This window comes from Musa acuminata, chromosome BXJ3-6, assembly GCF_036884655.1.
Source record: "Musa acuminata AAA Group cultivar baxijiao chromosome BXJ3-6, Cavendish_Baxijiao_AAA, whole genome shotgun sequence".
Lineage (NCBI taxonomy): Eukaryota > Viridiplantae > Streptophyta > Magnoliopsida > Zingiberales > Musaceae > Musa > Musa acuminata.
Window position 1 is genome coordinate 11,956,071 of NC_088354.1, and position 23,120 is coordinate 11,979,190.

General features: G+C 41.0%; 4 protein-coding genes across 6 annotated transcripts; 2 read left to right on the top strand and 2 right to left on the bottom strand.

Moving 5' to 3' along the window:
• Window positions 1–1,166: 1,166 nt before the first annotated feature.
• LOC103988441 (uncharacterized) lies at window positions 1,167–5,281 on the top strand. The gene is made up of 13 exons (XM_018827971.2): window positions 1,167–1,408; window positions 2,421–2,558; window positions 2,677–2,758; window positions 2,872–2,948; window positions 3,457–3,563; window positions 3,786–3,897; window positions 4,030–4,146; window positions 4,237–4,328; window positions 4,431–4,497; window positions 4,583–4,661; window positions 4,744–4,835; window positions 4,923–5,066; window positions 5,144–5,281. The coding sequence occupies exons 1-13, from the start codon at window positions 1,256–1,258 to the stop codon at window positions 5,165–5,167; spliced, it is 1,284 nt and encodes a 427-aa protein (XP_018683516.2). The 5' UTR covers window positions 1,167–1,255; the 3' UTR covers window positions 5,168–5,281.
• A 329-nt stretch (window positions 5,282–5,610) lies between these two features.
• LOC103987961 (acetyl-coenzyme A synthetase, chloroplastic/glyoxysomal) lies at window positions 5,611–12,475 on the bottom strand. The gene is made up of 18 exons (XM_009406437.3): window positions 12,124–12,475; window positions 11,783–11,926; window positions 11,539–11,694; window positions 11,333–11,455; window positions 11,084–11,252; window positions 10,549–10,631; window positions 10,305–10,406; window positions 10,136–10,224; window positions 9,935–10,025; window positions 9,568–9,681; window positions 8,533–8,609; window positions 8,368–8,446; window positions 8,149–8,217; window positions 7,845–8,020; window positions 7,607–7,663; window positions 7,379–7,469; window positions 7,196–7,294; window positions 5,611–6,110 (listed from the first exon to the last, which is right to left on the bottom strand). Exons 1-18 carry the CDS (start codon window positions 12,343–12,345, stop codon window positions 5,925–5,927), a joined length of 2,127 nt encoding a protein of 708 aa, XP_009404712.2. The 5' UTR covers window positions 12,346–12,475; the 3' UTR covers window positions 5,611–5,924.
• Window positions 12,476–13,715: 1,240 nt separating this feature from the next.
• On the bottom strand, window positions 13,716–17,614 carry LOC135639950 (nascent polypeptide-associated complex subunit beta-like). Of its 3 annotated transcripts, XM_065153983.1 has the most exons (7): window positions 17,034–17,101; window positions 16,570–16,671; window positions 15,507–15,574; window positions 15,193–15,341; window positions 15,049–15,105; window positions 14,856–14,894; window positions 13,716–14,131 (listed from the first exon to the last, which is right to left on the bottom strand). In XM_065153983.1, the coding sequence occupies exons 2-7, from the start codon at window positions 16,645–16,647 to the stop codon at window positions 13,959–13,961; spliced, it is 564 nt and encodes a 187-aa protein (XP_065010055.1). In that variant the 5' UTR covers window positions 16,648–16,671; window positions 17,034–17,101; the 3' UTR covers window positions 13,716–13,958. The 3 variants fall into 3 exon arrangements, with proteins under 3 accessions (XP_065010055.1, XP_065010057.1, XP_065010056.1); XM_065153985.1 differs by lacking the exons at window positions 16,570–16,671; window positions 17,034–17,101 and adding an exon at window positions 17,544–17,614; XM_065153984.1 differs by lacking the exon at window positions 16,570–16,671 and having other exon boundaries at window positions 17,034–17,148.
• Window positions 17,615–17,669: 55 nt separating this feature from the next.
• LOC103987962 (glyceraldehyde-3-phosphate dehydrogenase A, chloroplastic) lies at window positions 17,670–20,063 on the top strand. The gene is made up of 5 exons (XM_009406438.3): window positions 17,670–17,831; window positions 17,911–18,030; window positions 18,228–18,532; window positions 18,612–18,856; window positions 19,389–20,063. Exons 1-5 carry the CDS (start codon window positions 17,790–17,792, stop codon window positions 19,889–19,891), a joined length of 1,215 nt encoding a protein of 404 aa, XP_009404713.2. The 5' UTR covers window positions 17,670–17,789; the 3' UTR covers window positions 19,892–20,063.
• Window positions 20,064–23,120: the final 3,057 nt, after the last annotated feature.

The following is a 23,120-nucleotide window of genomic DNA, read 5'->3' on the forward strand; positions in this document are numbered from 1 at the left end:
CTTAGGGCTCTCCACTCTCTAGTTGAGATAAAGAGTTCAACGAGATGGATATCCATTGTCACAATTCTTATGATTGCATTGTTCATTCCTATGATGAACAACAAGGCAACCATGGGAAAGGGGACAACCTCAAGAGTGATGATGATTCATTGATGTGTCATTATATGATGATTCATTAACTGAAAATATTCATTGATGTATCATTCATATTATGATTGAGGTATTTATCATATTACGATGAAACATCAACCGAGTAATATTGATGTGTCCATCGAGTGATAGATATGTTAGTTAAGAAATAATATGTCCATCATATATTAGTGAGGTGTTGATCATTTGTACGTGTCATTATCTTGTATCACCTAGTTTTTCATTAAGTTCAAGGTTGATTCATTTCCATTCACTTTGGTAGGAGAGATCGATCGATCGATCGTGTGAGTGAGCCTTTATCCAAATATAATTGATAGTTTGAAGTAATCTCATGCATTAAATCTCATTAGGTGCTACAATATACAATACCAAATTTTATACTATCATGATATTTAATAGATCAATTAAGAGAGAAACTTTCAATCTCCTCCCACCGAAATGGGAATCTATAACAAAAACAACAATATATATATATATATATAATCTTAATTATTTAGGATCGACTACATTAATCATTTATCATTAACCATTGAAATATATATATATATATTTACGTTTATAATAGTTACATTTTTATTTATATATTCTATTATGGTATTTTTAATTTTTCTTTATCTCTCTTCATATCATTAACATTAATTATTTTATCATATATATTTTTTACTACTGCATGTAAAATTAAAAATGAATGAATCGCTTAAGTAAATATTAATTAGATTAAATGAATGCATCTCTTATCCGAATATTAATTATTTTAAGAATGGTTATAAGGTCTAAATGAGTATAATCCCCAACTTGATAATAATTTCACTATTTGTGTGCGTGTATATATATGGAAACATCGATGCCATACGATATGTATTCACGTGATTGTCACGTGTCGTATGAAATAGTGTGTATATGCTGTATAATGACCTGTATCTTCCGGTGCATCTCCCGTTCCTCCCAACGAAGCCAAAGAAGATATAAGAGAGAGAGAGAGAGAGAGAGAGAGAGAGAGATTTCATGCAGGAGGAGAAGACAGGCCACGGCGTCCGACACACACAGAAGAAGCCGCGAGTAGGAACCCGACGCTCTCCACCGCTCCTCGATCCATCGAAGAGAGATGAGGACGTACGAGCTCATCAAGGACAAGGACGACCTGGAGGCCGGCGTCAAGTACAACCGGAGAGCGTCGCGGAAGGATGAGGCGTTCGCCGGCCAGAAGCAGGGGCAGCGCCTCGTCTCCCTCGACGTCTTCCGGGGACTCACCGTCGCGGTACGTCAGCCGTCCACTCCGCATTGCTGTATTCCCTCACGCCTTTTTCTTCGGTCTTATATTTAGTAACTGTGTTTTCCCAATCAATAATTGGGATAATAAAGGATTCGGTAATTATTCGCTTGGATTCTCCATTATTCCTCTCCCAAATTAAAATATGGATAGATGTCGTTGTGATTTTACAGAATACTTTGTTGGAATAATTTATAATGATTTTGATAGTTTATCGTAAGATCCTAAACTCAAATCTCATCACAACATTGAAAGGTCATAGTCACTTTGCTTTGAATCCATTGCTTCCGGAGAAATGGCCGAAAAGATGCACACGGACACGGTAGTTTGCTTGCTGCAAAGTGCACTGCGATGCATCAGCGTCGTCTCCCACTTCCTTGCAATGTTGCAGGTGTTTTCTGCCGCCGACATACACCATCTTTTAACCGGAACGGATTAACGTAGCGGTGAGTCCCACTAGGATTTGACAACACTGGAGGTTCGTATGAGTTCCGACGGTGGAGGAGATCGATGACCAGTAATGACCATACGAGCACTCATAGCAGCTACTGTAGTGGACAGCATCACACCCGCCTTCGGTGGGCTGCGAAAGTATGAGCAGGAAGAGAGTGGAAACATTCTGTTCTAGCAAACAGTATCTCTTTTGATGGCAGAACCAGGATTTGCCATGAAGGCCTCCGGGGCTCCCATCCCTGTACTTTTGCGTGACTTGATGTGTTCCATCCCCGAAGAAGATGAGTACAACAGAAGTAATGAGTTTGCTACATTTGCCACTGAGAAGACATGTGGTAGTGCCAAAACCTTTGACCTGTGCCCGGTGGCCTCTGTTCATCGAAATCTGAAGATCTCAAACTCAGTCTTCTTTACGGAAAAAATCATTAGGAGAACAGTGAAATACTAATGCATATTTGATATATACTATAACATTTGACTCATATTATACTGCTTTTTTTCTTTTAGTCTCATCACCTCTTAATAATTTACACATCATTTACTGCAGCTCATGATATTTGTAGACGATGCTGGAGCACTTTTCCCTTCCATCAACCATTCTCCATGGGATGGTGTAGCCCTTGCTGATTTTGTGATGCCATTTTTCTTGTTTATAGTGGGAGTTGCACTTGCAATTACACACAAGGTAGGCCTAATTGCTTGTCGAAATGCTTCATCCCGTTGCGGAATTTGTCACTTTTCATAGAAGTGTGTTAAGGATTTCAATGCAAGAAAGATGCAATTTACACTTGCTTTGTGCTCAGGGAGTCACAAACAAAGTTGTAGCAACCAGGAAATCGGTATTTCGAGCATTGAAGCTCTTTGTTGTAGGTCTTCTGATTCAAGGTATGAAACTCTTTTAGCTTTTCCTACTGCATTTACTAGAGGAAATTTGGTTCCTTTCTCAGTTATCTTAAATTCATATTTGGTTGCTTCCTGAATTGTCACAACTTTCTTAGGTGGCTTTCTTCATGGCCTTCACAATTTAACTTATGGAGTTGATCTTTTGGGAATAAGATGGATGGGAGTGCTACAGGTAGGATATCCACAATGATGCTTGCATATGCTACATAGATTGTTGTCATTCAGCTTTATGATGATTTGTAACAGAGCTTATATTTCTAAGTTTGCCTACAAACTCTCATGTTGATTTCAATCTAAAATGCCTTAATTTTTCTTCTGATATGTATAACTGCATCTGTTTCATGGAGATCAGAAGTTCTTGTAGTCATCAGGTCCTTCTCAGAGTCAGCTAGACCTATCAGCAAGTGAAACTATGAATAAATTGTGATCAAGAAATTATCATCCACAACCTAATAATCACTATATGCTCCAATCATGCTACCAAAGAATACATAATCATCAAACCCAAATGATCCTGAAGAGTTTATACAAGATAGCTGCTGATTGGACCCTAAAGATTATATCCTCTCTGTTGCAAATATTAAAGAGCTGTATTATTATCTACTAAACATTATTTATTTGATTAATGAACTTCTATGTTTCTACAGGTTATCTGATCAGCTAAGTGTCTGTTCTTGCAGAGAATAGCAATAGCCTATCTGTTGGCAGCAATATGTGAGATCTGGCTTAAAACTGATGATAATGTTGATAATGGATATTCCTTAATCAGGCGATACCGATTGCAATTGTATGTATGACTCTGAATTTGGGAAATTATCAAGTGTATTTTGTCATTATTTCTAGGTTACTCTTCGATCATGACATCATGGCAACTGTTGAAGTTTGTGTTTAACAGACATAAAAATGCTTCACTAAAAATAAGAAAAAGAAAGGAACTGATACATAGAGAGAGATGAATGGAGAGAGGCATTAACCAGAGATTAATTGCAACATTCTTGTGTCTGAATAGGTTGATGGCTTTGATTCTTACAACCATTTACATGCTTCTTCTGTATGGCTTATATGTACCTGATTGGGAGTATCAGATAGCAGTGGGAGGCTCCATGTCGAAATCCTTTTCAGTGAGTCAAATGCCTTGCATCACACACACATTGATTTCTACTCAACTGATGCCCAAACACTATGATTTCTTACTTTGTCAACTCTGATCAAGTTTCTGCATTCCCATTGATATTTATATATACGAAAATTAGGTCAGATGTGGAGTTAGGGGTGACACAGGACCTGCCTGCAACGCGGTGGGAATGATCGACCGTCGGATCTTTGGCATCCAACATCTACATAGACGTCCTGTTTATGAGAGAACAAAGGTATCACTTGTAGCACCGGATCTACTTCATTGATCAATCCATAGATTCTTGTTCCTCCATAACCTTGTAGTTTCTTCCTCTTGTCTTCAGCAATGCAGCATAAATTCACCAGATAGTGGCCCACCTCCACCTGATGCTCCTTCATGGTGCCGAGCTCCTTTTGATCCTGAAGGACTACTCAGGTCAGCTATCTCTCTGCCTCACTGCCAACAAGTCGGGAGATTCATCCTATTTACCTTTTCTTTGGGTGTGTTGCTGCAACTAAAACGAAGTCAATGCTGCAGCTCTGTAATGGCAACTGTTACTTGCTTGATTGGATTGCAATTCGGGCATGTTATCATACATTTTAAGGTGATGGATGGTCTTCTCTTCAATCTGTTCTTGTATGAAGAATCACTGTGTGTGTCAATGTTCAACACTCTTGAACTAAATGCAGGTTCACAAGGATAGAGTAATCCAGTGGATGGTTCCTTCCTTCTGCCTGTTAGCATTAGCCTTTTCACTGGACTTATTCGGTATCCACCAAGATTACCCCTTCGTCTTCTTCTTCTTCTTCACGTCAATTTGGTTCATGTCTTGCTTTCATCTTTGTTGTAGGAATGCATATGAACAAACCTCTATACACAGTGAGTTACACATGCGTCACTGCTGGAGCTGCTGGAGTGCTATTTACTGCAGTGTATCTGCTGGTTGGACATCCATAACCTTTTTCTTCTTTGACATGGCCATATGCATCTGCGACACTGCTCAGACTTCAACATTCTCGATGTCGACAGGTTGATGTCTATGGCTACAGGAGGCCAGTGTTGGCCATGGAATGGTTGGGGATGCATGCGCTCATGGTCTACCTTCTAATAGGTTGCAACATCTTGCCAGTTTTCATCCAGGGGTTCTACTGGAGGGAGCCTCAGAACAATCTCGTGAGTAAACCTACTAATCTGATGAACCCTTCCACTGATGCTAAACACAACCTCTGATGTCTCTGTTTCCAAAACAGTTGAAGGTCATTGGCATTTCCTAACTATTGCGGAGGATTATGGTGAGGCATGCACGTAGTGGCCTCGTCTTCATCGATTGCTCTGTGCAGAGGAGGTCACAAGCATGTCTCGAGAGACTGCTGCAATGGTGGAGAGGCTTACTCGCCAATTATGCGAAAAGGTGGTTAAGTTGCAGACCACAGAATCTGATTTGAATGCATGCAGTACGTAATGTGTATACCAATGTCAGAGGAAGGAGTTATGGGTCTCCATCTTTTCTGCTATGTATTGATCTCTTTTAGGGATTCTAACCTGAAAGTATATTTGTCAGTAAGACTCATTGATCTAATTCAAGGTTTATGAAACAGGATAATACGATGCAGTCATCATATGGTCATGTAAAACCAGTTTGAGTTCCTGACATATAGTACCCCTTTTCAGATCCATCAAAGAGAAAATAGCGTGGCAGCAGGGCATCATGCAAACCTGAATCCAAATCATGGAAACCTGAGTTCCACACTTTTACTGATTGATTCATCAAATGTTGGAATAGACAGAATTGATGCTTGGAATGATTTGAAGTAGCATACAGACAGCTAAACTATTCTAGCACTAAAACATCAGAACCATGAATCACACTTGGCCCAATTGACGACTCCCTCCCACACATCTCTTGACTATGTTGAAATACCCCGGCCGGGCATGAAAAAATAGGCATAAATAAATTTCTAGAATCACATAAAACCACGCCACAAATGTATCGACATTTAGGAAATGGATGATCATCATCAGAATCTTTTACTAGCATTCACCGAGTGCAATTAGTTGGTCCACAACGTTGGGGTCAGCAAGCGTACTGGTATCTCCAAGCTCATCCAGCTGCCCGGATGCAATTTTCCGTAGAATCCTTCTCATGATCTTTCCGCTCCTCGTCTTTGGCAGTGCGGGTGCCCAGTGAATTTTGTCTGGGGCAGCAAATGCACCGATCTGAAGAGGAATTCCTTTAGTTAGTACAATGGACAAATGAGCTCACTCGTTTTCGTGTCGAACACAATAATCCATTACAAAATTGATATGTAGTAGTTCTACCAAGATGATGATCTACATCCATATGTAATTGAGTGAACAACGTGATGCTATCATTGTCCAATGAATAGTAAAGCACAATCTTCTAAAAATGCCAATCAGACAGGCAATCAAGTATTTATTGTTTACTTGAACTTCAAACTCATTACTTTATACGCTAAGATGCAAAACGATGACAAGCTGATACTGGCACTTAATTCACCAAAAATTATCCTCTTTTTTTCAGAAAAGGTCTGTGAGATCCTTGTCATACTTGCAGAACTCCATCCATGGCAATGAAGAGTTAAGAATCCAAATTTAAAAGAATGGTTTAACTTCCATAACAAAGATAGAAAATGTAGAATTACAATTACTTGTTGAACCACAACTAAAACGGTATAGTTCTACAAACTAAACAAAAAATGGATGTTCTATAGAGCAACTGATACCATGATCAGGAAATAGACTTGATACTTCATCATCAATTGGTAAAAATACTGAATATATAAAATAACTTAATCATGCTTAAACTCCAAACACAAGCTATCAGCCAAATACTCTACAGGACTCCGAATCCTTTTTAAGTTAAATTAATGACTAGAAATGACTTTTATAGCCAACATTATTAAGACCCTTTCTTATGTGTCTTCCCTCATCTCTGTGCTTTTAACTCTCTGTCACCATATATATTATAATGGTTCAGCGATTCTTTACTACATCAGACTGAATACAAATTTAAGCCAGGAGAAAGAGGTCCTGCCTTGCCAAACAAGGGCATGCAGTTGAGTGGATGGAGCACAGATCTGAATCTAGAGTTTTTTAACTTGATACATGCACTAGCAGTAGGTCTAAACTAGTACTTTATCATGATATTGTATACTTATAGCCAGACTATTGGAGCTGGATTAAAACACGACATAAAGCTGAAAAATCAAGCCAATTCATTTAAGATGCCTGGTTAATCAGATAACTTTGATAAGATACTAACATCTCTAAGCAAAACACACCTGGTTTCTGACTGCCAAAATGAGGCTTTTCCGGATTCCTTCACTGTAAGAAACACCCTCCACTAGACTGACAAAAGCATAAATGCTCTGTCCTTTGATCTGAAAACAAGGAAGGTTATCGGATCAAATTTGACAGATGACCGATACTTACTGTCTAGAGTGGTACAGCCAGCACTGTCATACCTCATGTTCAACACCAACTACGGCAGCCTCTGCACAGTGGGGATGTGAGACCAGGGCAGATTCTACCTCGGCGGTGCCAATACGATGTCCACTGCAAAGAATTGATGTGCTATAATCTATCAAGCCCACAAGATTCAAGCAATAACCAAAATGTCGACATATGTCATGCTTTGATGAAGATATCTCCCACTGTAACAATATGGTAAGGATGTGTTAGTTTTAAAGTACCTCACATTAATGACATCATCAACTCTTCCAGTAAGCCAAAAGTAGCCATCCTTGTCCCTAACAAATCAACATGATAACAAAACATTATAATCATCAAAATCCAAGTTTTCCTTAATTGCATTGCATAGAGACCTTTTGTCAGAGTTGAAATATCTTGAATGCAAAATCATTTATTAAATGTATATTGGTGAATATGAAAGAGGAACTTTGGATCAGTTGATGCTCTGAAGAAAGTAACCTGCTGCATCCATCTCCAGTAAAATAATAACCAGCAAATGGTTTAAAATAGGTGGTTTGATATCTCTCATGATCACCATAAAGTGTACGGAATGCACCAGGCCATGACTTCTTGATGCAAAGATACCCACTGCATTCACCTTCTATCTCATTCCCTTTCTCATCAACTATGACTGGCTGCAGTACTTTCTCACAGTATTAGAAAACTAAAAAAGATATTTCACATTTACAACATGTATTTCCTTAAGTTGGTTGCATTAGTACATATCTGAATGAAAATTTATTATTGTCACATCAACACATACCTGAACTCCAAAGAAAGGAAAGGTAGCAGAACCAGGCTTCTGAGGCCAAGCACCAGGCAAAGGTGTAATCTGTATATAAATTATTCAAGATAAAACATTGTAGATTGACCAAGAACATTTAATATTAGGAACTGAACCCAAACTACCACATATGTTTTATACCAAAACAGCTACTGCAATTAGCAAATCCATGGACACAGGTATGGAGCATTCACTTACCATGAAGCCACCAGTTTCTGTTTGCCACCAGGTATCTGATATAGGGCATCGTGAATCCCCGACAACATTGTAAAACCACCTAGTAAATGTATATAAAACATTTAAGGAAGTTGTTAAATTGCAAAAGCAAAATGCAAAAAGCTAGCCTAAAAACAGTCAGGCAACCTCCATGCACTAGGATTAATTGGCTCCCCTACACTACCAAGAACACGCAGGGATTTTCGATGGTAGCGAGTGACGTACTGCATCAAAGCACCGAGGGGTCAATAAAAATTGATAAACAGATAATAGAATTGGTTATTCATAGCTCTCTCCAAGTAAGCCATAATATCATCTTAGGGCCAGTTTATTTGAGGAATATGTATTAAGAGATTAAGTATGTTGTTCCATACCAAAAAAAGAAAAGTTATACCATTCTTTTTGTTTTGTAAGTACGTCAGAAAAAAAAAAAGCATTACCTTTTTTGCATCGAACAAGATTAGGAATGGACAATTTAAAGGAAGAGCTAACTATATCATTTTGGTAGAATAGGTTATTTTGTTGGCAACAACAATTAACCCGATAAGTAAAGCAACAATTGACCCGATAAACATATGCCTTTGGCTAGTACTATGATAGGGTTATTTGGCAGGTTATTGCAGGATAAGTTCATGTCCCACCACAAGATTAACAACCAAACAACCCCTTAATCTATCACTAAATAATGGATACACATGAAAAGGTGTGCCTCATGAAGGTGAATTAAACAAAGAAGGGCTTCTGGAATGCAATTTATAAAGCTATAGTGCTGGTGAAATAATGCCAGGATGTTACAAGGAAACACATGCACAGTAGATGGCAATGGTTTAAGGTCCAAGAATTCCATAAGACAATTTAAGGTGAGAGGTCTTGGCAAGGAAGACTTGTTCAAATGAGAACCAATGAAATCCTCAGGAACCTGTAGTTTGTATTGCATGCACAAACAAGTCAAGGATATGCATAAGGGATGAAACTTGTTTGATATGTGACAAGGCACATCTTTAGTGTACTTGAGACAAATGTAGCATCCACTGGAACAGGTGCTGAAAACATAAATCATTCTTCACATTCTGAAACTAAGCAGATATCAGCATATATTGCGAACAGGAGATGAAACAGTTCAAATTGAAACTAGGCAAGAAAACTGCAATGATTATGAAGGAAATATATGAAGACTCATACCTCATCACCTTCACGCATTAGGGAACGCACTAGCGTTGGGGCTGTGTAAAATAATGTCACCTTGTATTTATCAACAATATCCCAACATCGTCCAGAGTTGGGATAGTTTGGGGCCTACAGGTATCATTCACAAGGTATTACCAAGATAAAAATATTTTATTGACATGAAAAAAGAAAAAGAATCCTGACAAACAAAACATCTATTACAAAATTATATACGAAGGACAAGGGAAAAAAAAGTTGAGTTTTATTTATCTGTCAATTTGCTGAATGCAACAATATAAAAATCAGAATTCTGAATGTTGTTGTCAGAAAGCACATTTAAACATTGTTAATGTTCAAGGAAGAGACATTTTCAGATCGTTACCCCTTCAAATACCACAACAGTAGCTCCATTCAAAAGAGGGCCATATGTAACATAGCTGTGTCCTGTTATCCAGCCACAATCGGCAGTGCACCTGAGTTTGGAGAATAAATGATATGAAGGCATTGCAGAACAGGTAAGTTTTACAGAAATGACTTAAAACACATTCTGGAACAACCCGTGACCACATAAACACCAGCATACCAATATATATCTGATGGCTTATGGTCGAATGCATACTTAAATGTTGTTGCAGTATATACCATATATCCCCCAGTTGTATGTAGAACTCCCTGCATATTGAAGCATAAGTATCCATCACTTATCAATCAAAGAATTAATAAAAAAAATAAAATCAAGAAATATCTGTAACCTTTGGTTTTCCAGTGCTACCACTTGTGTACAGGAGAAATAGTGGATCTTCTGCATCAACCCATTCCACAGCACACTTTGTCGGAAATTGTGGGACTACATCCTGAATATTGCAACATTGAATGCAAATTAAAGATGTAATCAAGATACTAGTTCTATTGCTAGTGTTCAACGGCAGAGATCCAATCATATAACTAAAAGTTCCATCTGCGATATGCCAGCACTGAACAAATTATTGGACTAACCTGCCACCATACATCTCTTCCCTCCTGCCACTTCGTATCTTCTCTCTTCATAGCTGACTGGTTTTCAAAAGTCAAACACAGGCCTGTTTAACCAGGAGGAAAAAAGAAGTAATCAGATCGTTCAAATGTGAACAATGCAGAAGTAGATAGAAAAAGCTGACAATAGAAAAAAGATCCGGTTCTGCGACATGTAAAGATGTTTTATCATACTACAAGTGAACTTTATGATTTCATATGGAGAAGTTTAGTGACCATTAAGAAAATGTGAGAATGTCGTGCTCCGTCTATCTCTAATTCTGCATAAACTAGTTGATTAGCATATATTTAATATTCCACATATATATCATCCAAAAAATAAAAAACAAATCAAAAGAAAATTAAATAAATTAAAAAATAAAAATCAAATATGAATGTAAGTCGTCAAGGATGAAAAAGGACTGCCTACATTCAGAGGCAGATAATTCAATGGTCTACAATGATATATGCATATTGTTCAATAATATGTTAAAACTGATCATTGCAAAAACTAACATACCTACAGGGACTCCACTTTTGACAGATTCATTGATAGCGCTGTCAACTATGTCTTTGAGATGGATGGCTTTGGGGCCTCTCCTCACAGCATTACATGTTATTACAACCTTGGGTTTGCAGTCAATGATCCTTTGTGCAAGGGATTCAGCAGAGAAGCCCGCAAATACAACCTGAGCAGAGCTTGTAAACATCTCACTTGTTAAATCTGATCTCGACAACACAGATCTGACAAGAAAATTCACCAGCTTACCGAGTGGACCGCACCAATACGGGCACACGCTAACATTGAGATCAACAACTCCATCAGCATAGGGAGGTAGATCACCACTGCGTCTCCTTTGCGAACGCCAACATGTTTCAAGTAATTGGCAAGCTATCGCAGAATAATTATATGATCAATTAAACAACAAAAACTCATGGTTCTTTAAATTCAATTTGGAATGGGTCGAAGCATACCTGGCAAACCTTCTCCAACAGCTCAGCATATGTTAGCTGCTCATCGTCACCAGGTTCGTTGCCTTCCCAGTAGATAGCAACTTTTCCACCATTCCCTGCCTCAATGTTCCGATCCAAAGCATTGTAGCTTATGTTCGTACTGGCTCCTTTGAACCACTGCGATCAGCGATAGTACTACACGAATTCAGCGTCCTGTGCAGATCATCATTTCGAATAGATCAAGCTTACACATTAAACAACCGACCTCAAACTTAACGGTCCCCTTCCTCACATCAATGTTCTCGTTGTAGACCTCCGGATCCCATTTCTCCTTCCAGTAGAACTGGGAAGCGATCTCAGACCAGAATCCGGCAGGATCTTGAATCGACCGCTCATACATTTTTCGATACTAATGATTTACGAAATCAATGCAGAGATCATAAGCAAATTAATCAATTGAAGAAAACAACATTGGCTAACATTGCAAGTAATGGAATCTTTTCTTATGGAAGCAATGGAATCTTCAACAAAAGCCAGATCTTTTGTTGAAGATTCCATTGCTTCCACGAGAGTTCAGATCAGGGGCTCTGAAGACACGGAACGCACCTGTTCGGGGGAGGAGACGAGAGCCTGACGAGAAAAGTCCTGGGAGGGGAAGACGAGATCGTTCTCCTCGGAGGCGAGGGTCTCGCCGAGGATGACGGCGTTGAGGTGGGAGATCTTGCCAGCTCCGGAGGGCAGCTGGGCCATCGACTCCACGTGCCGGAGGTGGTCCGAGGACGCGAAACTCCGCCGCGGAGACGCCGTCGTGGCCTCACCCGTCGTCATCCCGAAATAGTGACGCCGTCCACAGCCGCCTCGGCGGAGACCAAAGGTGGTAATGCGGAAGCGGCGGCGGAGAGTTTCGAGGCCGGAACGCAAGGACAGAGATGTCGTCGCCGAGATCTGAGACGACGTCTGTATTATAAGATGCGCATATTCATATTACCAATTAATAATTGTAGAGATGATTAAATAAAAATCTTTTTTTTTGACATAAATATCCTTATGAAGTTTGGAAATAAAATATCTTTCCATTATAAATTGTTAATATATAATGAATGATCCATCCATCAAGAATCAAGAGATTGATTCTCCATCTCTAACATCTATCCGTAAAATCTAGGACGACCATTCCAAACTATCCTGTACGTTATTAGACCGCATTCCAGTGAAGGCATGCATTATCAATCAGAACGGGAAGAAGGAAAAGTCAAGAGGGATTTGGGGATGATCATCGCATGGCTTTGGACCAATAAATGTTAGGTAGAAATCTTGGATTACGGTGTGCAACGGAATGGGTTGGTGGCTAAACAAGTGGACTGACTTATGTTGGTGAAGAAATTAATGGCAAAAGACGGCCGAAGATACGTTGACCACTGTTTTATTCGGTATTTATTGCCCTGCGTGGCATCCACGGAGTTCAGATTCCTACGGACCACTCTGAATCCGAGCTCGTCATCTTGCCTGTACCAGTACGGTTCGACGTTTCTTGGATCTCACGTACGTATTATTATTGTAATAGATTTCGTAGCTTTTCAGATCGGATCTATGACGGTGTTTCAATTGAATAAGGAGAATCCGTCCATATAGTCGACATTTCAGATTCACGTATATTATTTATTATCCAATATTAATCTAGAAATCATATGAGAAATAACCATTTTAATCTATCCAAAATAAAAATCCATGTCAGAAATCTCGAGTCAGATGTTGGATTATGGAGTCGCAACTAACGTCGTTTGGTAGACCAAAAGTGACGTACTCGATTTGCCAGAGTCGTAAAACTGACTGCATCAGGCTTGTCGTCGCTTTCCACCTACCTCAAAGTAGTAGGTAGATCTGAAAACCTTCAACCACTCATCAGATATAATCTTATCTTCCATTATGCAGATCTAAAATGGATGATATAGCAATAAATAATTTTAGAAAAATTTCCAGAATAATAACCTTTCAGATAAAGTCAGGTATTCATGCCAATCAACTAGAACTAAACAATAGCATAAGCACTTACCACTTGCAATGTCCACCTCAACGTCAGGATCCATGAAACCCAAAAGACAACCCGAAAGAACTGCTTGTACGAGTAATAAGACATCAAGATCTGTCTTTTGACTCGGTCGGGAACCTGCTCAACAATTCATCAACTCCCAGGAAACTTGGTAAGCAATAAGACAGGTTTATAATGCCTCTGGGCAATTCATAAACTGGCCCAGGTGCATATCATGCGTGCAATCCAAAAATAAGTATTTGTCCATCATTCTATCGAAGCAACGAATGACGATTTGCTTTTTTCGTACTCCACTTAACATAAATGGCACAATCTACTTCCATCCAGATGATCCAAAATGAGAAAACAACAGAGTGAAAGGAGCCAGAATTTATCTGGGTGAATATATTCTCTATGAAGCTTGATTTTCGTCAGCAGCTGCTTCAAATGTCTCCCCAGGCACCAGTTCTGGGACATCATCATCATCATCATTATCATTATCCTGTTTGGCAGCGGCACCAGTGCCAGGTGCATGTTTCTGCAAGTGTTCTGCAAGCCTCTTCAGGTTCTCTAAGTTATCAGGGCCTGAAGAAAAGAATATCAACAGTAAGTCATAAAATACAAAACAATCAGAAAAATATATAACCATTATAAATGCAAGCTACAAAGAGCAGTAATTGCATTGGCTATTTACCAATTCCATTGAAACAAATGCAAACAAAGTAGAAACAACTGCATACAATGAGTTGGTAGATGAAGAAAATTTGATAACCTTATCATTCAACAATTTGGAAGTAAACATAGTAAACATGGAACAAAATGATGCGGAAAAATTAGACATTAGATATATAAATATTGAAGTTCTGGAGCATATGCGTTTGCAAATTAGAAGATTAGCAATGACAAAAAGGTCATGATGGAATAACATAATGTTCAAAGTAATATCATCAGTAAGTCATACAATACAAAACAATCATAAAAATATGAAACCTTTAAAAGTGCAAGCTACCAAGAGCAGTAATTGCATTAGCTATTCACCAATTCCATGTAAACAAATGCAAACAAAGTAAAACCGATGGCATACGAGTTAGTAGATGAAAAAAAATTGACAACCTTAGCACTCAACATTTTGGAAGTAAACATGGAACAAAATGGTGCAGGAAGATTAGACATGAGAGAAATAAATCTCGCAGCAATGGTGCATGTGCATTTGCAAATTAGCAGATTATCAATAACAGAGAGATCATGATGAAGGCCAAACTAATAAGGGCACTAAACAGCAAATAAGAGCTTATGGAAGTAAAAGTACCAAGTTGGTTAATGATCCCAGGTAGCACATCCTGAAGTTCTGTCAAACAGAAAATGCAGTGTATGAGATGTATCAACTCAAGAATCCAGGTATGGAATTCGATAAAATCCAAAATCAAATTGTTATAAATTATATTGTTAACATTGTTATTCAAGATCATAATATTCTGATAGTTATTCATGAAATTACATACTTTTTGTCTGAGGAGAGCCACTGACAACCCATGTATTGGCTGCAATGGAAGCTTGGACTGCAAAAAAAAGGAAAAGGAAAAAAAATGAGTAGCTCCTTTAGCATATATATTAGTGTTTCATTTTATGCATATGATGTTCTTTACCCTTCGGATTAACGAACTGAATAACGAGATCATCCTTAAAAATATTCACTTCTTCTATAGCAGGAATGACATTAACGCCTATTCTTTTCAGTGTGCTCTGCAGCCTTTTGTCATCTGTTGTTGTAGTCTTGTGAACTGCCTTCTTCTTCCTGATCAAAATGCAGGTATCAGATTAAGGCATTTATAGTGTGTGCTCCAGTAATTAACATTACAAATCACACATTTGCAAAAGTTGTACCCTCCAATTTTAACAATAAACAACCAACTAATCAAGGCACTATTATTCGTAAGAAGGCAATAGAACAATTTTGAACCTGCGCATACTGCCCTTTCCACCAGTGCGAACAGCACCAGCCATCTTCATAAGCTTCTCCACATTCATCTGCACAGGAAAGAAACATCAAATGGAATTAGAAACTAGAAAGTACTGTAGTTAAGCACAGGTGAAAACATTATAATCTGATAAAAGATTTTAGTACTTAGCACCAGCAAACAAAAGCAAATAACTAATGAAAGCTGCAATGATACAACACAACAAGGCAAAATGTGCAATCTATCTATTTAATTTCGCTTGGAATTACATCAAATATTGAGTTTCTCCAACATTTTGAAGAGTTATCATAGCAAACTCCAATTCTTGTAAACCATAACCAAAATCCCATTGTAGCTTTTTATTTACAGGATTAGATATTTCACATGTATAAAACCTCATTTGAGCATGGGCACATCAGATAGGTCCCATATGCATAAAAGGAGATAAGTTTTGGATCTTTTTCACCAAGGACTGATGTCTTCAGATATCTCATAATAACAGATCACTTTCAGAGTGTGAGATATCAGGCACCAAATAGCCCAAAAATACTACAATCTGCACATCAAAAAACATAAGGGTTTAATTCTGTTGATATATCGTGTAACAGGGAAGAAAGACAACTGGTCTATTTCCTAGTCCTCAAAACGTTCACAATTGCAATATGCAACTCTGCAGATAACAGCTGCAGATTTTCTGCTATTCTCCTTTCACGAACCGAGCCTGATGTCCGCTACCATTGCATCCAAAAATTCTTAACCCGAAAGGCACAAATCTCAAGTTGCCGAATCTCAAAGCTCTCAACATCGACAACTTGAAGGTAATGTTTATTCACAACAGGGTCTGGATGTTAACTAGCGATTTCAGAGTTGTCATAAACAGCTCATATATGAGTTTTCTATAAGAATAACATTCATAACAACTCCGTTTGCATCATCCTATTAGATCAAAAGGACGAGGATCTCTGCTGCTACCTCTTCACTATTCTTATACACTACCAACGCCTAAAAGCTGAAGACATATATCTGTTGCAAAAACAATAATTTGGTGGATCATCAAGAACCTACCGCAATAAACTCGAAAGACGCTTTACCGCAACAGGCCCATACACAAGATAGAATGGTCATTAGAGGAGCACCAACCATCTAGGATCCAACATCTCGATAGAGCTTGTACTCAGAGGTAGCAAAAAAGTAAGCATCATAAATGAACAGATAAAGATCAGCATAGATCTCCCATCTACAAGATGACATCAAAAATAGTAACCCTAAAAGAAAGGATGCCACCAAAACCAAAAACCAAATTTCAAGCCCAATCAGAATCATTTCCGGAATGTCTACGTACTCTGCAACATCGAGTGTAACAGGTAAAACCCCTAAACCCTAATCTTTCCCGAACGGCTAAATACCACTGCAACATCGAGGGAAACAGGAGAAACCCCTAAACCCTAATCGACGAGGAACCCCCGAGTTTTCTGGAAGCACATGAACCTAGCGGCATGAGTGGATTTATGATGGATCACGGGAATTACCTTTGCAACGGGGAGAGGGAATTACGCGAAGGAAGAAAGAGGGGGAGGGCGAGGAGGAGAACGCCGACGCCGCAGCTTTCGCTTCGAGGAATGATAAGGGTAGAGCGGGTAGAGTATATTTGCGGTATCGCTCGATAAATTACCTTCGTGCCCCCAAAACTTGCTGAGAATTACCGCCTTGATATATCTCATTTGAATCTAATACCAAATTATCGACCCCCAAATAGAAAGTGAGAAAACTGATGATGATCTAATTTAGAATTAAGAATATTAAGCCGTTTAACTATAAATTCACCAAATCTATGAATCAATTTTTTGAATGGGTCGGATTGTAATAACCGTGCTATTTTAATTGGTTTGTATTTATCCTTTGTAATTAATATATGAATACTATGCATCTATAATAATTAATATGAAGGAAATCTCATAATCACTAACATTACAACACCAGAAAAGGAGAGCCGAGGAGTATGATGATGCAATCCCACCATGGAATGAAGCTATACTTACCACCAATCATCAAGCTCCAAGGCGAAGCCGAAGCCCATGTCTACGGTGATGTGATGAAGGAGCTCTTCCATCCATACATTGCCGGATGAGCTATCCAAAATCTCATCTCCTCCTCGCCTCTCGATTCCCTCATGCGTCCATGCACCACAACCTGCCCTCTCTTCCTATCTTCCCCGCTTATAAGCTCTCGTGCTGTTGCTGCCGCCGCCGCCGCCGCTGCCGCTTCTGTTCTCCCGCTCTGTTCCAATGGCTTCGGCGACTCTCACGGCGGCCAATGCCTGTCTTCAGGTGGGGTCCTCCCTTCTTGCTTCAGCTCTAACGTTAAGCGTAGACAACTGATAGTGGTTCTGTTTGGCTGTGGCGGCAGGCGAGCGGCAAGGGGTTCTCTGACTTCTCCGGACTGAGGAGTGCTTCCTGTTCCATTCCCTTGCGAAAGATCCACTCCTCTGATGACTTCCTCTCCACCGTCGCCTTTAGAACCGCCGCGGTGAGCTGCTCGTGGTTTTTAATGGGCTGTAAACACCAATAGGCTAAATCCAAAAGTGTGCATTGGGCCAAACATGAGATCTTCATTGGGCTGTTTCGGCCCTGAACATGCACTTTCTCTTATCCGGAAGCCTGACGTGGTTGTGGGGTCTTCGGGTGGCGCTGCTTCACCCCTGGGTGGTCGAGCGGGCGGCGCAGGTGAGCAGCAGTGGCGGGTACCGAAAGGGCGCGGCGGAGGCGAAGATAAAGGTGGCGATCAATGGGTTCGGCCGCATCGGGCGCAACTTCCTGCGGTGCTGGCACGGGCGCAAGGACTCGCCCCTGGACGTGGTGGCGATCAACGACACCGGAGGCATCAAGCAGGCCTCCCACCTCCTCAAGTACGACTCCACCCTCGGCATCTTCGAGGCCGACGTCAAGCCCGAGGGCCAGTCCGCCATCTCCGTCGACGGCAAGGTCATCAAGGTCGTCTCCAACCGCAACCCCCTCGACCTTCCCTGGGGGTACGTGCACGCCCATGACACTTCCCTCGAGTCCCGCCGCGTAGCATCTCGAATCCAACTAAATCTGTTCGGGTTGTAGGGAGCTGGGCGTGGATTTGGTGATCGAGGGGACGGGGGTGTTCGTGGACAGAGAAGGAGCAGGGAAGCACATCCAGGCCGGCGCCAAGAAGGTGCTCATCACCGCCCCGGGCAAAGGCGACATCCCCACCTACGTGGTGGGCGTCAACGCCGATACGTACAACCCCGATGAGCCCATCATCAGCAACGCCTCCTGCACCACCAACTGCCTCGCCCCCTTCGTCAAGGTCCTCGACCAGAAGTTTGGTGAGCATCGCATCTTTGTTTACCTCTGAGATTTTAATCGAGCTTTGCAATTTGTTTCTATCTGCCATATGAATAGACTGCTGAACACAACTTTCTATAGAACAAAAACCAACTTGCTATTTTCTCATTATGATCTGTTACTTGAATTCATAGGTTAATAATCTTTGTGACCAAACCAATCTCGAACGTTGACTTGCATTTCCTTTGTTAGTAAGTCAAACTTAGTCTCTTTGTAACACATTACTTCCAATTCTGTCTCATGCACATCAGATATATATATACAAAGAAAATGACATAGTCATCTGATGAACTCCTGTAGATGGTGTACTTGAGATCGAAAAATGCAATACTGGCGAGATCTCCAAGCTGATTGCATTCGACTTCGTTTTTGTGATCTTCATGTGGATGTCGATGTGGGATTCACAGTTGCTGTTCGATCTTTGAAGTGCAGCTGATATATAGATGCAAGTGTTAAGATTTGGTATCTACAGGTTTTCCTGTTGCAGAGTAACGTAACCCCATGAATCGACAGGAATCATCAAGGGAACGATGACCACCACCCACTCCTACACCGGCGACCAAAGGCTGCTCGACGCGAGCCACCGTGACCTGCGACGTGCGCGAGCTGCTGCCCTAAACATAGTCCCGACCTCCACAGGCGCCGCCAAGGCCGTGGCCCTCGTCCTCCCTTCCCTTAAGGGCAAGCTCAACGGGATCGCCCTCCGCGTCCCAACCCCAAATGTCTCGGTCGTTGACCTTGTCGTCCAAGTATCCAGGAAGACTCTGGCGGAGGAGGTCAACGCTGCTTTCCGGAACGCTGCAGAGAAGGAGCTGAACGGCATCCTCTCCGTCTGCGACGAGCCTCTCGTATCCGTGGACTTCCGCTGCTCCGACGTGTCGTCGACCGTTGATTCGTCACTGACCATGGTGATGGGCGATGACATGGTGAAAGTGATCGCATGGTATGACAACGAATGGGGCTACTCACAGAGGGTGGTCGACTTGGCTGACATCGTAGCCAACCAGTGGAAGTGATCGGGAAGCATCAGAGAGGACGATTAAGTTTGTAACCTTTCTGTTTCTTCTTCTTCGTCGTCTCAAAATTTCTGCTCTTCTAAACACAGTCACCCAAAAATCGATCTGTTCTCAATCTTTTGGTATATTATCCACTTCTGCTATCAGCAATATATATATCGTGTAAATTTCATGTGGTTTTCGTGTTCTTCTTTAGAAGGCAGAGAATAGTCGCATTCAGTTGTATATGTTCAAAGAAGACCCAATATATGTTCTCAGAAGTAAGCCCATCAAACACATCAGCCCAATTCTATGAACACAAACTGGTAGAGAGATGTTGATTCTGGTTCTCTGTTGTGCAGCCCAATCAATCCAATGCAGCTTTGATCTTTAAACTCAGAGAGTTTAGCACTAATTCATGAAAATATTGAGACCTATATGTCATTAGGGAAACCATAATTAATGTGCTGTTAACCATGCATATCAAGACCTATATGTCGGTGTGTAGCGTGCCACCGACGGCAAGTCCGGCAACGATGGCCGCATGGCTCGTCTTCTTCGTGGAAGTCTGATTCATATCAACCCCACCGACCAATGTTATTAATCTTTGCAGAATTTTGTACAGTTTTAAGAGCCCTCATGGACCATCTCTCTCTCGTAGGATCAGCTGCTGCCTCCAATCGTGACCTTGGAGATGGTGGTCCCTGGCATCAGCGTTTCGTGCAGGCAGGCGGCCCATTTATTGCGATCTAATCACGCAACCTTCCAACTGTTGTGGGTTGGGGAGTCGTCCCTCTTCTCCCAATACAGCACCTCCTCTTCCTCTGGTGCTGCAGCTGCAGCTGTGGCCCGTCTTCCCGGCTACCGTCCAAACGACTCTTTATAGGTAGCACGTCTGTGTTGTCCGCTCTCCGTGAGCTTGCATCTTATCCTAATTTATCCTGATGACCCGTTTCCATCAATGTTTTCTCCCCTGTAGCTCATGGGATCCATGGAGTTTACCCCTGTCTCCCGTTCTTTTATTATGCTGGGTGTCAGAATGTGAATAGGTACAAGTACTGGTGGGGATTATAATTTGCAGGAGGGAGACAAGAGACGGGACGCAGTTTGGTCCCGATCGACTCTAATGCATTTATTCTCCGGTTAAAGAGTTAGCATCGATGGAGAGAGCACATCGACGATGAGGCCAGACAAGTCCGGCTGATTGAACGCCGAGTAGTCAGAGGACCGATGGCTTCTGCTGAATGATTATTCATGAGGGAGATGAATGCGTTCAGGGACAGTACTGCTTGGCATGCACGCTGCTCCCATTATGGCCACTTGAAGAAGAGTGGCGAAAAGGTTCCTCCTCCGTCACATGCACACATTTGTCTTCCTGTAGAAAAAGCGCATCCTATCTTACTTCTCCTTCCTCCTCCTACTCCTTCAGCATTTGACCTAGTTACTGCGTGGAAGCCGAGGGTAGATAGACCAGCTCTGTTTTCTACAAGATGCATCTTCGAAATCGAAAACCCTACGTGCACTCCAAATCTCTTCTCGTGTCTTGCTTTCTCTTTGACCAATGGATCATCATGATACCCGATCTAAGGATTCATATAAAATGTTCTGCACATGGACGGACACCACCCTGTATCAGCTCAGGATCAGATCATCAGGCGTGAAGCCATGTTCTGACAAGAAATGTTGGGTGGCTCATAAGGTCTGATGCTTCAAATCTAAACAAAATTTCATGACATGATCATGGAGAGGACCAAGAAATGCTTCGTAAGAAGTGTGGTGATCTAAGAGGAAGCTGCCTTGAAGGCACCAGAAAGGCATCCCTGGCTCCCCAGATGAGTGTTCTCATCCAAAGAAATAAGAAAAGGTCCACTGAGACGGAGACATCTCGCAAGCCAATGCAAGTAAAACTCAGAGACATTGGGAGGGGAGGAAAAGTCACCAACTTTTTTTGGTGGACAAGGTTGTGAGATTCGAGGGAGACCTATTGCATTAAATTTTGGAGCCTTGTTGGTAGAGCTACCCAAGTGGATCGAGGAGGCAATAAAGAAAAGCCAGCACACTGGCCTAAGATTCAGTGGACAGAAACCTTGGAGAAGCTACAGAGCATGGAGCAAGACAGGTCAACTGATGTCCATGTTCAAATAACCTCAGCCAGACCCCACCATGCACACCAGACCAAGCCAAAATCGTTGATAGGGCCGATGGATATTGTAGTGTTTTCAGACATTTTAATTATATTTAAATTCATTAAATATAATTCATTAAATATAATCTTAATTAAATTAAAAATTGAGATGAAGATTATTATGATTGATAAACATTTTTAAGAATTCTAATTATATTTAAAATTAGTTGATAGAATTTTATTTAAATTAAAAGTTTTAAAAAAAGGATCGAGAGAGAGAGAGAGTTATTTAGAAAAATCATATTTTAAGAGAAATAAATAGTTAATTTTATATATTTAAAATTTTATTTTTATAAGTGAAAAATAAAAATGTTTATGACTCTTAGTCGATCTTTTTCTCTCGCTCTCTAACTGCGGCACTGACGCCCCACCCACTGAGGCCGAGATCAGAACTGTTCACCTGTCTTCGTCTCAACGCATCTATCTCAATTCCCCATGGCGGAGGCTGTCCAAACCTTGTCCACATCCACTTTGTAACCCGCTCGGCTTCGGTCAATTACCGCTGCTTTATTCCGCCATGGAAACAGCCAGAAGAGTGTCGGACGAAAGAGCAAGGTGCTTCTTTAATCTACTGTCACAAGGACACTGAGAGGGCCGGTAAAGATAAGGAAGGAAGAGGTGATGGCCTGCCTTTTTCTCCACCGAACCCGGGGACAAGAGGAAGAAGAGTAGGTGGGCTTAATGGTTTCACCACTTCACATGCCATGGGCCATTACTCCAGTGGAAAATGACAGAAAGCCAGCGTATGGATGGGCAAAGGAAACAGGGTTCAGTAGGGTAAAGCAGGGCATGTGAGAGAGAGCTTTGCCGGTGGCATCTGATGCCATCGATGAGATACATGTCGCTTTTCCTTTTGCCCTGCTCCGTAACCTTCGAGCTCAACGGAGAAGCCACGAAGACGAGACGAGGAAAAGGAAAAGGAAGCTTGAAATCATGGAGGCATCCACGGATGCTGTCAAATCCCTGCTCCCACTGCAGCCACTTTGCCACAGGGCTTCCGAAAGGCTTCTGCACAGTCATTGACCGTAACTTTACGTGGATATCTTTCGTCAGTGTTCACAAGGA

What these genes read in the sequence shown, in the direction of transcription:
- LOC103987961 (XM_009406437.3), bottom strand. Translation starts at nt 12,345, where the DNA reads ATGACGACGGGTGAGGCCACGACGGCGTCTCCGCGGCGGAGTTTCGCG. An exon ending in GTATTGGTGCGGTCCACTCG is followed by an intron (nt 11,253 to 11,332) that starts GTAAGCTGGTGA and finishes AGCTCTGCTCAG; the next exon opens with GTTGTATTTGCGGGCTTCTC. An exon ending in ATTAATCCTAGTGCATGGAG is followed by an intron (nt 8,447 to 8,532) that starts GTTGCCTGACTG and finishes TACATTTACTAG; the next exon opens with GTGGTTTTACAATGTTGTCG.
- LOC103987962 (XM_009406438.3), top strand. Translation starts at nt 17,790, where the DNA reads ATGGCTTCGGCGACTCTCACGGCGGCCAATGCCTGTCTTCAG. An exon ending in TCGCCTTTAGAACCGCCGCG is followed by an intron (nt 18,031 to 18,227) that starts GTGAGCTGCTCG and finishes CGGGCGGCGCAG; the next exon opens with GTGAGCAGCAGTGGCGGGTA. An exon ending in CCCCTCGACCTTCCCTGGGG is followed by an intron (nt 18,533 to 18,611) that starts GTACGTGCACGC and finishes TTCGGGTTGTAG; the next exon opens with GGAGCTGGGCGTGGATTTGG.
- LOC103988441 (XM_018827971.2), top strand. Translation starts at nt 1,256, where the DNA reads ATGAGGACGTACGAGCTCATCAAGGACAAGGACGACCTGGAGGCCGGC. An exon ending in CTTTTCACTGGACTTATTCG is followed by an intron (nt 4,662 to 4,743) that starts GTATCCACCAAG and finishes TCTTTGTTGTAG; the next exon opens with GAATGCATATGAACAAACCT. An exon ending in GGGAGCCTCAGAACAATCTC is followed by an intron (nt 5,067 to 5,143) that starts GTGAGTAAACCT and finishes TTTCCAAAACAG; the next exon opens with TTGAAGGTCATTGGCATTTC.
- LOC135639950 (XM_065153983.1), bottom strand. Translation starts at nt 16,647, where the DNA reads ATGGTTGGTGCTCCTCTAATGACCATTCTATCTTGTGTATGGGCCTGT. An exon ending in TCAGTTCGTTAATCCGAAGG is followed by an intron (nt 15,106 to 15,192) that starts GTAAAGAACATC and finishes TTTTTTTTGCAG; the next exon opens with TCCAAGCTTCCATTGCAGCC. An exon ending in TGGCTCTCCTCAGACAAAAA is followed by an intron (nt 14,895 to 15,048) that starts GTATGTAATTTC and finishes TCTGTTTGACAG; the next exon opens with AACTTCAGGATGTGCTACCT.